At 69.5% G+C, this 10,377-nt stretch overlaps 3 protein-coding genes across 4 annotated transcripts; 2 read left to right on the forward strand and 1 right to left on the reverse strand.

Annotated features, from left to right (window-relative positions):
• The first annotated feature begins 14 nt into the window (after window positions 1-14).
• On the forward strand, window positions 15-5,263 carry VPS9D1 (VPS9 domain containing 1). The gene is given in 17 exon segments (XM_064386826.1): window positions 15-194; window positions 963-1,035; window positions 1,107-1,209; window positions 1,211-1,284; window positions 1,287-1,458; window positions 1,734-1,845; window positions 1,988-2,050; window positions 2,208-2,260; window positions 2,338-2,425; window positions 2,803-2,888; window positions 2,978-3,435; window positions 3,578-3,707; window positions 3,784-3,977; window positions 4,053-4,134; window positions 4,208-4,312; window positions 4,623-4,735; window positions 5,127-5,263. Coding segments are annotated over 16 exon segments (1,986 nt in total). The 5' UTR covers window positions 15-77; the 3' UTR covers window positions 4,699-4,735; window positions 5,127-5,263.
• SPATA2L (spermatogenesis associated 2 like) lies at window positions 5,128-6,314 on the forward strand. The gene is made up of 2 exons (XM_064387141.1): window positions 5,128-5,475; window positions 5,553-6,314. Exons 1-2 carry the CDS (start codon window positions 5,128-5,130, stop codon window positions 6,312-6,314), a joined length of 1,110 nt encoding a protein of 369 aa, XP_064243211.1.
• Window positions 6,315-7,098: 784 nt separating this feature from the next.
• CDK10 (cyclin dependent kinase 10) lies at window positions 7,099-10,178 on the reverse strand. Of its 2 annotated transcripts, XM_064386406.1 has the most exons (13): window positions 10,041-10,178; window positions 9,885-9,957; window positions 9,446-9,517; window positions 9,260-9,362; window positions 9,076-9,157; window positions 8,654-8,721; window positions 8,454-8,506; window positions 8,292-8,361; window positions 8,150-8,209; window positions 7,937-8,060; window positions 7,716-7,855; window positions 7,564-7,616; window positions 7,099-7,482 (listed from the first exon to the last, which is right to left on the reverse strand). In XM_064386406.1, the coding sequence occupies exons 1-13, from the start codon at window positions 10,161-10,163 to the stop codon at window positions 7,385-7,387; spliced, it is 1,119 nt and encodes a 372-aa protein (XP_064242476.1). In that variant the 5' UTR covers window positions 10,164-10,178; the 3' UTR covers window positions 7,099-7,384. The 2 variants fall into 2 exon arrangements, with proteins under 2 accessions (XP_064242476.1, XP_064242475.1); XM_064386405.1 differs by having other exon boundaries at window positions 7,716-8,060.
• Window positions 10,179-10,377: the final 199 nt, after the last annotated feature.

The following is a 10,377-nucleotide window of genomic DNA, read 5'->3' on the forward strand; positions in this document are numbered from 1 at the left end:
GGGGGGACCCGCCGCGCCCGGTCCGCCCCGCCGCGCTCCGGGCGGGCCCGCGGCCCCAGCGCGCCGTTCCGGCGGCCATGGCCGCGCCGGGGGGCGGCGAGGGGCCCGCGCCGGGCCGGGGCGGCCGCGGGCTGCAGGGAGCCATGAGGGCGGCCAGCGGCGCCCTGGGCATGGACAGCGCCGGGCGGACCAGGGTGAGCGCGGGCACGGCCGGGGAGGGACCCCCGCGTTCGGCCGCGTCGCCGGGACTGCGCCCCCGGGGCTCCCGCCGCGTCCCCGGGCTCCAGCACCGTCCCCGGGGCTGCATCGCCGGCCTCCTCCGGCATCCCTGGGCTCCCCCCGCATCCCCGGCTTCTCCTGCATCCCTGGGCTCGCCCTGCATCCCTGGGTGCAGTGCCCCGGCCTCACCCCCAGCCGCGGGGCAGCACCCCCGGTCCCGTCCGGCACCCCGGGGCTCACCCGCATCCCCGGACTGACGCCCCACTGCCGGGGCTGTATCCCGGGCTGTTCCCGCATGCCCGGCTGTCCCCGCATCCCGGGCTGTCCCCGCATCCCGGGCTGTCCCCGCATGCCCGGGCTGTCCCCGCATCCCGGGCTGTCCCCCCATCCCGGGCTATCCCCGCATCCCCGGGCTGTCCCCGCATCCCCGGCTGTCCCCGCATCCCCGGCTGTCCCCGCATCCCGGGCTGTCCCCGCATCCCGGGCTGTCCCCGCATGCCCGGGCTATCCCCGCATCCCCGGGCTGTCCCCGCATCCCCGGCTGTCCCCGCATCCCCGGCTGTCCCCGCATCCCGGGCTGTCCCCGCATCCCCGGCTGTCCCCGCATCCCCGGGCTGTCCCCGCATCCCGGGCTGTCGCCGCATCCCGGGCTATCCCCGCATCCCCGGGCTGTCCCCATCGCCCGTTCGGAGCCGCAGCTGCGGTCCCCGAGGCCGGGGGTTGCTCAGCCCGCACCTTGGCAGGAGGCCTACGTGGAGTACCTGAGGAGCATCACCCTCATCGCCCAGGCCCTGCAGGAGGAGGCGGCAGGGACAGGTAGGGCAGCACCCCGTGGAAACAGGGCGGGGTGGAAGTCCCGCAGTGCCCTCAACACGCCCACCCCACAGAGAGCAGCGAGGGGGTCACCCCGGACACCCCGAAACTGCTGAAGCTGGCGGAGCAGTGCCTGGAGAGGGTCAAGTCCATCGCAGCAGCACTGGGTGAGTCGGGCGGGGGTCCCGCCGTGGGGAGCCGGGTGCCCCCGCAGGGCCCGGCTGGGCGTGGGGCACAGCCGGCCTGTCCTGCCCCCTCCCCAGGGAAAGCCCCGGTGAAAGCGGCTGCACAGGAGCGGGGCGGGGGCCCCGCGCCCCTCCCCAGGCACCGCCGCGTCTGCTCGGACGAGGGGGGCAAGCTGTCGCCGTTCCTGCCCCCGGAGATCTTCCAGAAGCTGCAGATCGCTGAGGCACAGAGCGCGCGGAAGTACGGGGGGAGCTGGGACAGGGGGACGGGGTCACGGGGCTGGGACAGGGAGTGGTGGAGCAAGGGGGCTGATGTGGGCTGGGATACCGGGGCTGGGACGTGGGAGGCTCAAACACAGCGGGTAGGGCATGGGGGGTTCAAACACGAGGGGATTGGGACACGGGGTCTGGCAAGGACTGGCGGTGGCCCCATGCCCGCCTGCGGGGCCACAGAGCAGGATGTGGTCCTGGCACGTGTCCTGTGCCCTGTGGAGAGCGCTCAGGCTGTTCCTACAGGGAGCTGACCCCGCTGGAGGAGGCCTCCCTGCAGAACCAGAAGCTGAAGGCGGCCTATGAGGCGCGGGTGGCACGGCTGAACCCAAACCAGGCCGTGCAGAAAACATCCCTGGCAAGTGGGGGCTGGCTGGGGAGGAGCTGGGAGCTGGATAGAACCGGCTGCCAGGCAGGGAGAGGGTCCCTGGGGGACCCCTGCTCCCCACTGGTGGCCATGGGGCGTGGGTGGATGTTCCCAATCCCCTCCTGCTCTGCAGACGCTGTCCCTGCAGCGGCAGATGATGGAGAACCTGGTGATCGCCAAGGCCCGAGAGGAGACTGTATCCTTCCAGTGGCATTGCTCCAAGAGCCTCTGCCCTGTCCTGGCTGTCACCGACCCCACGCAGGCTTTGGGGTCCCAGCTGGGGCATGGAGGGGGGCGAAGGGCAGGGGGTGAGCACGCTGCTGGCTCTGGTCCCTTAACTGAGCCTGGCCCAGCTGCAGCGCAAGATGGAAGAGCGGCGGCTGCGGCTGCAGGAGGCGGCCAACCGGTGAGGGGGATGTCACTCAGGGACCCTGAGCTCTGGGGACACCCAGCAGTGCCCTCACTGGCCCGGGCTGTCCCCAGGAGGTTCTCCAGCAGCGTGGCACTCACCCCTGAGGAGCAGGAGCAGCGAGCACTCTACGCTGCCATCCTTGAGTATGAGCAGGACCATGTGAGTGAGTGTGTGCCAGGGGCTGCTGGCAGGGCTGGGGGCTGTGCCATGGGGCTGGGAGCTGTGCCACAGGGCAGGGGGCTGTGCCATGGGGCACGGGGCTGTGCCATGGGGCTGGGAGCTGTGCCACGGGGCAGGGGGCTGTGCCATGGGGCAGGGGGCTGTGCCATGGGGCTGGGAGCTGTGCCATGGGGCTGGGAGCTGTGTCACAGACAGGAGGCTGTGCCATGGGGCAGGGGGCTGTGTCGTGGGGCTGGGGGCTGTGCCATGGGGAAGGAGGCTGTGCCATGGGGCTGGGGGCTGCTGGCAGGGCTGGGGGCTGTGCCATGGGGCTGGGGGCTGCACCATCCCCATGCCCAGCCCTGGACACTCCCCAGGACTGGCCAAGGCAGTGGAAGGCGCAGCTGAAGCGGAGCCCGGCGGATCTCTCAGTGGTGTCAGGGCTCTTCTCCTGCCTCCTGAGGTACTGCCGAGGCGGGCACGGCCCTGCCAGAGCGAGGGGGCTGCAGCTGCTGCCGGTGCCCCCCGCCCACGCCACCCCTGTGCCCACAGCTGCCCCGAGCACCCCATCACGCAGCTGCTGCGGCGGCTGCAGTGCGCGGTGTACGCCCGGCTCTACCCCGCCGTCAGCCGCGGCCCCGCCGACGCCTCCCCGGCCTCCCCCTCGGCGCTGTCCTTCCTCTCGCTGGACGCGGGGGGCTCCTCGCTGCCCGCCGAGCCGGGGGGCCGCCGGCTCCGGGCGTCCCGCAGCCTGCACTGCATGTTCTCGGTGCCCGAGCACGGCCCGGCGCTGCGCCACAGCCAGTCCAGCACGCCCCTGGCCGACAGCGGCGCCCCGGGGCCCGCCGAGCCCCCCGAGCCCCCCCGGGAAAGCTCCTTCGAGGACCTGGAGCGGTTCCTGGCGTCCCCCGAGGGCTGGGCCCCCGCAGAGCCCCCGGCCAGCTCCGGGCAGGACGCGGCGCTGCCGGAGCTGCTGAAGGGCGTCGTGAGGGACATCCACAACGCCATCGGTGAGGGGCGGCCGAGGGAGCAGGGGGTGGCTGGGGGCTCTCTGCACCCCGTTTTGACTCGGGGCACAGGTGGGCAGGATGGGGGGTCCCAGTGTGGGTAGGGCAGGGGGTCCCAGCGTGCTGTGTGCCTCGCCCTTCCCAGACAGGCTGCTGGCTCTGACTCTGCTGGCCTTCGAGGGGCTCGGCACCGCCGCCGGCAAGGACCAGTGCCTGGCCTGCCTGGAGGAGGCTTTCTTCCCCCCGCTGTGGGCCCCGCTGCTGGCCCTCTACAGGTACCATGACCCGCTTTGGGGGGTCCAGGACCCACTGAGCCCTTCCTGGCACGCCCCGTCACCTCCGTGCCCGCAGGAGCGTGCAGCAGCCGCGCGAGGCGGCCCTGGCGCGCAGCATGGAGCGGCACCGGCACGCCGGCCCCGCCGACATGGGGCTGGCCTCGCGCCTCTTCCCGGCCGGGCCCGGCCGCCCCGCGTACGCCTCGGCCGTGCAGGACCTGCGCCTCATCCCGCTGGAGAGCTGTCCCCGCAGGAAGCTGGAGTGCATCGGTGAGCGGCGCGGGGCGCGGGGCGGGCGCCCGGGGCGGCGGCGGCGGCGGCCCTGACGCCCGGCCTGTGCCGCAGTGCGGGCCCTGCGCGGCATCTGCGAGTGCGCCGAGGAGTACTGCGGCACGCGGGACGCCCGGAGCCTCGCCACGGCCGCCATGTGAGTGCAGCGCGACGGGGAGCAGGGCAGGAGCGGGGCCTGTGGCCGCCGTGGCTGACGGTCCTTGTCACAGCGGGGCAGACGACCTGCTGCCCATCCTGTCCTACGTGGTGCTGCAGACGGGGCTGCCCCAGCTGCTCTCCGAGTGTGCGGCCCTGGAGGAGTTCATCCATGAGGGGTACGTGACAGGGTGTGGGCACCGCTGGGCTCAGCACACCGGCACCCTCCTGGCACGGGGCTGTCAGGGCGGGAGGTGGGCTGGGATAGCAGCAGGGCTGAGGGGTGGCGGATGGGATGGTGTCCTGGTCACGGCAGTGTCCCAGCCATGATGGTGTGCCACCCGTGGTGGTGTCCTGGTCACGGCAGTGTCCCAGCCATGATGGTGCACTGCCCATGGTGGTGTCCTGGTCATGGCAGTGTCCCAGCCATGATGGTGTGCCACCCGTGGTGGTGTGCCGGTGGTGACAGTGCGATGGCTGTGGGCACAGGTACCTGATCGGGGAGGAGGGGTACTGCCTGACGTCCCTGCAGAGCGCCCTGTCCTACGTGGAGTCGCTGCAGTGAGGAGGGGGCGGCGCGGGACCCCCGCACCCCCGGGCAGGTACTGCCGCCGTCCGCGGGTCCTCCCGCCCAGCAGGGGGCGCTGTGGCGCGGGCTCGGCCCCGCCCCGGGGGCGGGGCTACGGGCGGCACGTGCGTTCCGGCCCGGTGCGCGCGGAAGGGGAGCGGGAAGGGAGCGGGAGCGGCAGGTGCGGGGGGAGCCGGGACCGGGCCGGAACCGGGCCGGGGGGAACACCGGGAGGCCTCGGAGCGGGGAACCGGGGCCGGGGAGGGACACCGGGGGGACTAGGGCCAGGGAGGTGCCGGGGAGGCCTCGGGGGAGCGGAGTTCCGGAGCTGCGGCTTTGGCGGGGGATCTCCGCAGGTTCGGGGGGGGTCCCGGGGTGGGGTCTGACGGGTCCCGGGGTGCGGTCTGACGCTGCTGTGCCCGCAGGATGTGTGCAGGCTCGGCGCCGCGGCAGGAGCCCCGGCAGGACTACGGGCAGGAATCCCGGCAGGAGTTCCACCAGGAGTACCGGCGCTCTCTGGAGCGGGAGCTGGGCCCCGCCGGGAGCTGCCCCGGCCCCGCCGTGGCGGAGCGGCTGCGGCAGCGGCTGCAGCAGGAGCCGGCGCTGCTGGAGGCCCTGCAGGAGGACGCCCTGGCGCTGCTGGCCCGGGGGCTGCGGGACCACCCCGACCCCGGGCTGGCGCTGCGAGGCCTGGCCAGCGCCTTCCGGCTGCTGGAGCTGGCCGCCGTCAACCTCTACCTCTTCCCGTGGCGCCGGGAGTTCGGCACCATCCCGGTGAGGCCCTGGGGCGGCGTGGGGACAGTGTGGGGGTACCCAGACACCTCCAGCCACGCTCCCCGCTCTCCTTGCAGACCTTCTCCGGCGCCTACGTGCACCTGCTGCGCCCGGCGCTCCCCGAAGCCGACCTGGAGCGGAGTTTGGGCCGGCTGGGCTACGAGCGGCGGGAGCGGCACCGCCTGGCCGTGGAGCGGCGGCCCCCGGGGCCCGCGCTGGTCGCTGCTGCTGTCGGCTTCCTGGCCTGCCGCCTGGAGTGCGAGATCCTGGCAGAGCTGGCGCCGCGCCTGCGGTGCCCCCGCGCCGAGGAGCTGCTGGAGGCGCGGCACCGGGCCGGGGGTGCCCAGGCGTGCCTGGAGGTGCTGCAGGACCTGGGGGCGGCTGCTGGCTGCGGTGACGGCGTGGATCTCTACCGGGAGAGGCCTGACAGCCCTGAGGGCACGGGGAGCAAGGGCACAGCCCCCCCAGCGCTGTGGAGGGACCCTCAGGATGTGCCCAGGAGGGGCTGGGGACGCTGCGACAGCACGCTTGGGCCAGAGCCCGTGGGCAGCGCTGAGCCGGACACCTCCTCTCACCTCTTCCCGGAGCCCCGGGATTGTGCCCAGGCCCCGCCAGAGCTGCCCTGCTACCAGCTGCACTCGTGCCTGCAGCGGGGCATGCTGCCCTCGTACTGCTGCAGCACGTGCCGGCAGCTGCACGGCGGCGGCTGCGCCCTGGGCCGCGCCTGCCGCAGCCGGCACCGCGGGCAGGAGCTGCGCGGGGAGCGGCAGCAGCGCCTCTGGCTGCAGCGCAGCGAGCTGGACATGCTGCTGGCCAAGGGGCCTGCACCCCGCTGCTGACACGGCTCTGCTGCCCCCGCGGAGGGCACGGCTGCAGCTTGGCACAAGGAGCCGGACTTGTCAGCCCTGAGACAGCGGTGCCAGGCCCTGCCCAGCCCGGGCACTGCTGCTGTAAATTATTCAGTGCATCAGTAAAGTGGCTGTCTCGGCCTGGGGTGTTCTGTCCTGCTGAGGGGGATGTCTGTCCAGGGGCAGGGGCTGCAGCGATACCTGACAGCACAGCACCCGCTCCTGCCTCCCTGAGGGTGGGGGGCAGGATCCACTTAAAGGGGGGCAGTCTTGTGACAAACCACCCATGTGTGAGGACACGAGGCTTGACTCCATTTTGCTCAGAAGGCTGATTTATTATGTTATATAATATACTAAAATCCTACATTAAAACTATACTAAAAGTATAGAGAGAGGAAGATCAGAAGGCTACAAAGAACAAGAGTAGAGTAGAATAGAATGCATAACAAAATCCTGTGACTGCTCACAGCCTTGGCACAGGTGGCTGGGATTGGGCACTAATTGAAAACAATCCACATGGACCAGTGGAAGATGCACCTGTTGCATTCCACAGCAGCAGATAGTTACTGTTTACATTTCTTTCCTGAGACTCTCAGATCCTCAGGACGGGAAAAATCCTAGGAAAGGATTTTTCATAAAATATCATGGCTACAGGGCAGAACCTCGGCTCTCATGGAGGTGTCCTTCTCCCCAGGGTGACACAGAGGAAGGACAGCAGAGTCACAGCTTGTCCCACTCCTGTTGGCACCAAAGAATGAGGTCACTCAGCACAATGTTGCCACTGCCAGATGTTTTTATTGATGGCAGAGGCGGGGTTGCCCCCACAGACAGCACAAACCAGGACCCGCCTGGGACAGGACTGACCCTGCCACGCCTGGGCATCCTGGGCCCCATCTCTCCTCTCTCCTGGCTCTGGGGCCACGCTCGCCCAGCCACAGCCTGCAGCCTGCCCCGTGCCACGCGGGCAGAGGGAGGGAGGAGCCATCCCCGTGGCGCTGGGACTGGTGGGCTGAGGGAATCCACCTCAGCCAGGACACATCAGGGCTGTTCCAGGGCACAGCTCAGGGCTTGCTGCGCTTGGCCTGGCTCTCCATCGCTGTGCTGGCCGCCCGCTTGTTCCGGTGGTGTGGGAAGGTGGGCATCAGCTCTGGCTCACAGGCTGTGGGGCACAGAGAGGGGTCAGCAGGGCCCAAAGCCTCCCAGCCCTGCCCTGCCCCGCCCCAGGATGGGCAGTACTTACGCAAGGGCTTCTCTTTGAAGTAGGAACTCTCCAGGCAGTCCTTAGCCGTGGCCCTGCGGGGACAAGGGCAAGTGTCAGGGACCACCCCAGCCTGGGGGACAGCGTGGGGCAGGTTCCTGCCCTACCCACCCCGCATCCTGCCTGGCTCTTACCTTTTCTTGGGGTCATACATGAAGAGGAAGTTGAGCAGTCGCAGCCCAGCCTCCGAGAGCCAGGGAAACCTGTGCTTCAGGTTGTTGTAGGGCTGTTTGCGCAGGGTGTACTGCGTGGCCAGCGGCAGCTTGGAGAATCCCTGGGGGAAACAGAGGGTGAGGAGGGGCCTTGGAGCAGCCAGGGAGAAAGGACAATGGGAAAATGGGCAGGGAGCTCTCACCGGCCAGATGTTGTCGTTGGGTGTGCCCAGGAGCTGCACAATGAGGTCGATCTGGTGGATCTCAGAGGTGCCTGGCAGCAGCGGTTTGTGCGCCAGCAGCTCGGCCAGGATGCAGCCTGCAGCCCTGCAGAGCACAGGAGCCTCTGGAGTGACCCCCCTGCAGCGTGCAGCCCCCCAGCCCCCTCCAGGCAGGCTCAGGCCCCCCTCCCTTACCACATGTCGATGCTGGTGGTCTGGGTGGTCATGCCCAGCAGCAGCTCCGGTGCGCGGTACCTGCACAGGGCACACACGGGGTCAGAGCTGGCACCAGCCCGTCCCACCGGGGAGAGAGACCCACCCTGCCACTGCCACTCACCACAGGGTCACCACTTTGGGGGTCATGGGCTTGGGGGGCATGCCGTAGGTGCGTGCCAGGCCGAAATCAGCTGCAACAGAGAGTGAGAGTCAGCAGGAGCCCAGCTCTGAGCTGCGGGCAGGGCACAGGGCAGCCACGGCCGGGTGCAGCTGCAGGACTCACCTATCTTCACACAGCCCTTGTCGGTCATCAGCAGGTTGGAGACCTTCAGGTCCCTGTGGGAAACAGCAGCTGGAGGTGAGAGACCACACAGAAAATGCAATCCCGTCATTCCACGCCTCCCTGCCCTGCCGGTGCTCCCAGGGCGTGGGGGGTGACCCCAGGCACCCCTCTCTGCCCCAGCTCCACCCTGCCACTCCTACCTGTGGATGATGTAGTTCTCGTGGAGGTACTGCAGGCCCTTGAGCACCTGCAGGATGATGCACTTCACCTGGGGACAGAGGACAGGAGCTGTCACCCCTGAGGGAGCAGCACTGACTGGACAAACCCACACAGCCCAAACCCACTGGGGTGTCCTGCAGTCCCTCCATCCCTGTGTCCTCCCGGGGCTTCTGGGTGGGCATTTCCTCCCAGCTCTGCTTCCCTGACAGTTTGCTCCAGCCCCAAACCCAGCCTGGAAAGTCCCTGAAGGCTTCCCTGAGAGTCAGCAAAGCCCAGCTCCATCAGAATCCCTGGAATCCCCCAGCTCAAGGTCTGGGGAGCCCGTCACAGTGCCCACATGTTTTGGCAGGAATGGCAGCACCCTCTCAGAGGAGCAGGACCCAAATCCTGCCCCACCCCGTACCTGAGCCTCGGAGAAGGGCGTTTGCATGTTCTCCAGGAGACTGGCCAGGTCCTGCTCGCAGTATCCCATCACCAGGAAAATGCTGTTGGACACAAGGTTAGGTCAGAGCCTCCCCAGGACAGCTGGGGCAGCCCAGGGCTGCGAGGAAGGTTTGGAGCAGAGGCAGGACAGACAAGACTCTCACCTCTCCAGGTGGTTTCCCACAACCACGTCCTTCAGCTCCACGATGTTGGGGTGCTGGAGCTGCAGGAGCAGGGTGATCTCCCGCAGGCTGCTGATGGGCATTCCTGGGGGAGGAATGTCAGGGCTGCAGAAGGGCCTGGGGCCAGAACCAGGACAGAGCCCCCCCGTCCCCCCACTCTTCCATTACCATCCTTCTCGTTGTCCATCCGCACCTTCTTCAGCGCCACTGTCTCGTTGGTCACCGTGTCCCGGGCACGGTCTGGGGACAGCACAGCCCACGTTGGCACCAGGACTCACAGCTGCCTTGTCCCGACCTCGCCTCGGCCCCCCCGGCCCAACCTCAGGGGGAGCTGCACGAGCTTCAGGCACCTCCCGACCCAAACCGTGCTGGGATTCTACCGGGGCAAGGCTTCCCCCCGGCAGAGGGCAGGGATGGAGGGAGATCCCTAAGGAACCCTCCCTGGGAGCCTGGGCAGGCCCGGGACCCCTGGCAGTGCCCAAGGCCAGGCCGGACAGGGCTCCGTGACCTCGTGGAAGGCATTTGGTGGCAGTGCCATCCCCACCCAGGGCAGGGGTGCAGCGGACTGAACCCGGGTCCCTCCCGGCCCCGCATGGCCCGCACTCACACACGATGCCGTACGTGCCCTCTCCGATCCGATTCAGCTTCTCAAACTCCTTCACGCTGCGGCACCGCCCCAGCTGCAACCAGAGAGCCGCGTTCAGCGGGGGCCGCCGCGAGGGCCCCTCAGCGGGACCCACACCCCGGGACCCGCTGCACTCACCCGATCGGCCGCCGGAACCTCGAAGAAGCCGTCGCCATGCAGTCGCCGCAGCCGCAGGGGCTCCAGCTCCGGCTCGGCCGCTCCCGGTGCCGTCGGTGCCGCTCCCGCCTCAGTCGCTGCCATGTCCACAATGGCGGGGTCCGCCCCGCGCACGCGCGCTATTATGCTGCCTCAGGCCCCGCCCACCCTCAAGCCCCGCCCACACGCCTTGAGCCTCTAGAAACAGTCGTTAGCGAGGGACCAATAGCGACCCTGGCCCGGGATAGCCCCGCCCCCTCAATGACCCTTTCTCATCGAGGCCCCGCCCCTCATTGAATTTTTGGCCCCGCCCCTTCGC

This window comes from Passer domesticus, chromosome 12, assembly GCF_036417665.1.
Source record: "Passer domesticus isolate bPasDom1 chromosome 12, bPasDom1.hap1, whole genome shotgun sequence".
Lineage (NCBI taxonomy): Eukaryota > Metazoa > Chordata > Aves > Passeriformes > Passeridae > Passer > Passer domesticus.

Excerpts from the sequence above, each read along its gene's own strand:
- CDK10 (XM_064386405.1), bottom strand. The coding sequence starts at position 10,163 with ATGGCAGCGACTGAGGCGGGAGCGGCACCGACGGCACCGGGAGCGGCC. Across the intron at positions 8,507-8,653 it reads GAGAACTACATCATCCACAG|GGACCTGAAGGTCTCCAACC; the intron begins GTAGGAGTGGCA and ends TGTTTCCCACAG. Across the intron at positions 8,210-8,291 it reads CCCAAAGTGGTGACCCTGTG|GTACCGCGCACCGGAGCTGC; the intron begins GTGAGTGGCAGT and ends TGCCCTGTGCAG.
- SPATA2L (XM_064387141.1), top strand. The coding sequence starts at position 5,128 with ATGTGTGCAGGCTCGGCGCCGCGGCAGGAGCCCCGGCAGGACTACGGG. Across the intron at positions 5,476-5,552 it reads GGGAGTTCGGCACCATCCCG|ACCTTCTCCGGCGCCTACGT; the intron begins GTGAGGCCCTGG and ends CTCTCCTTGCAG.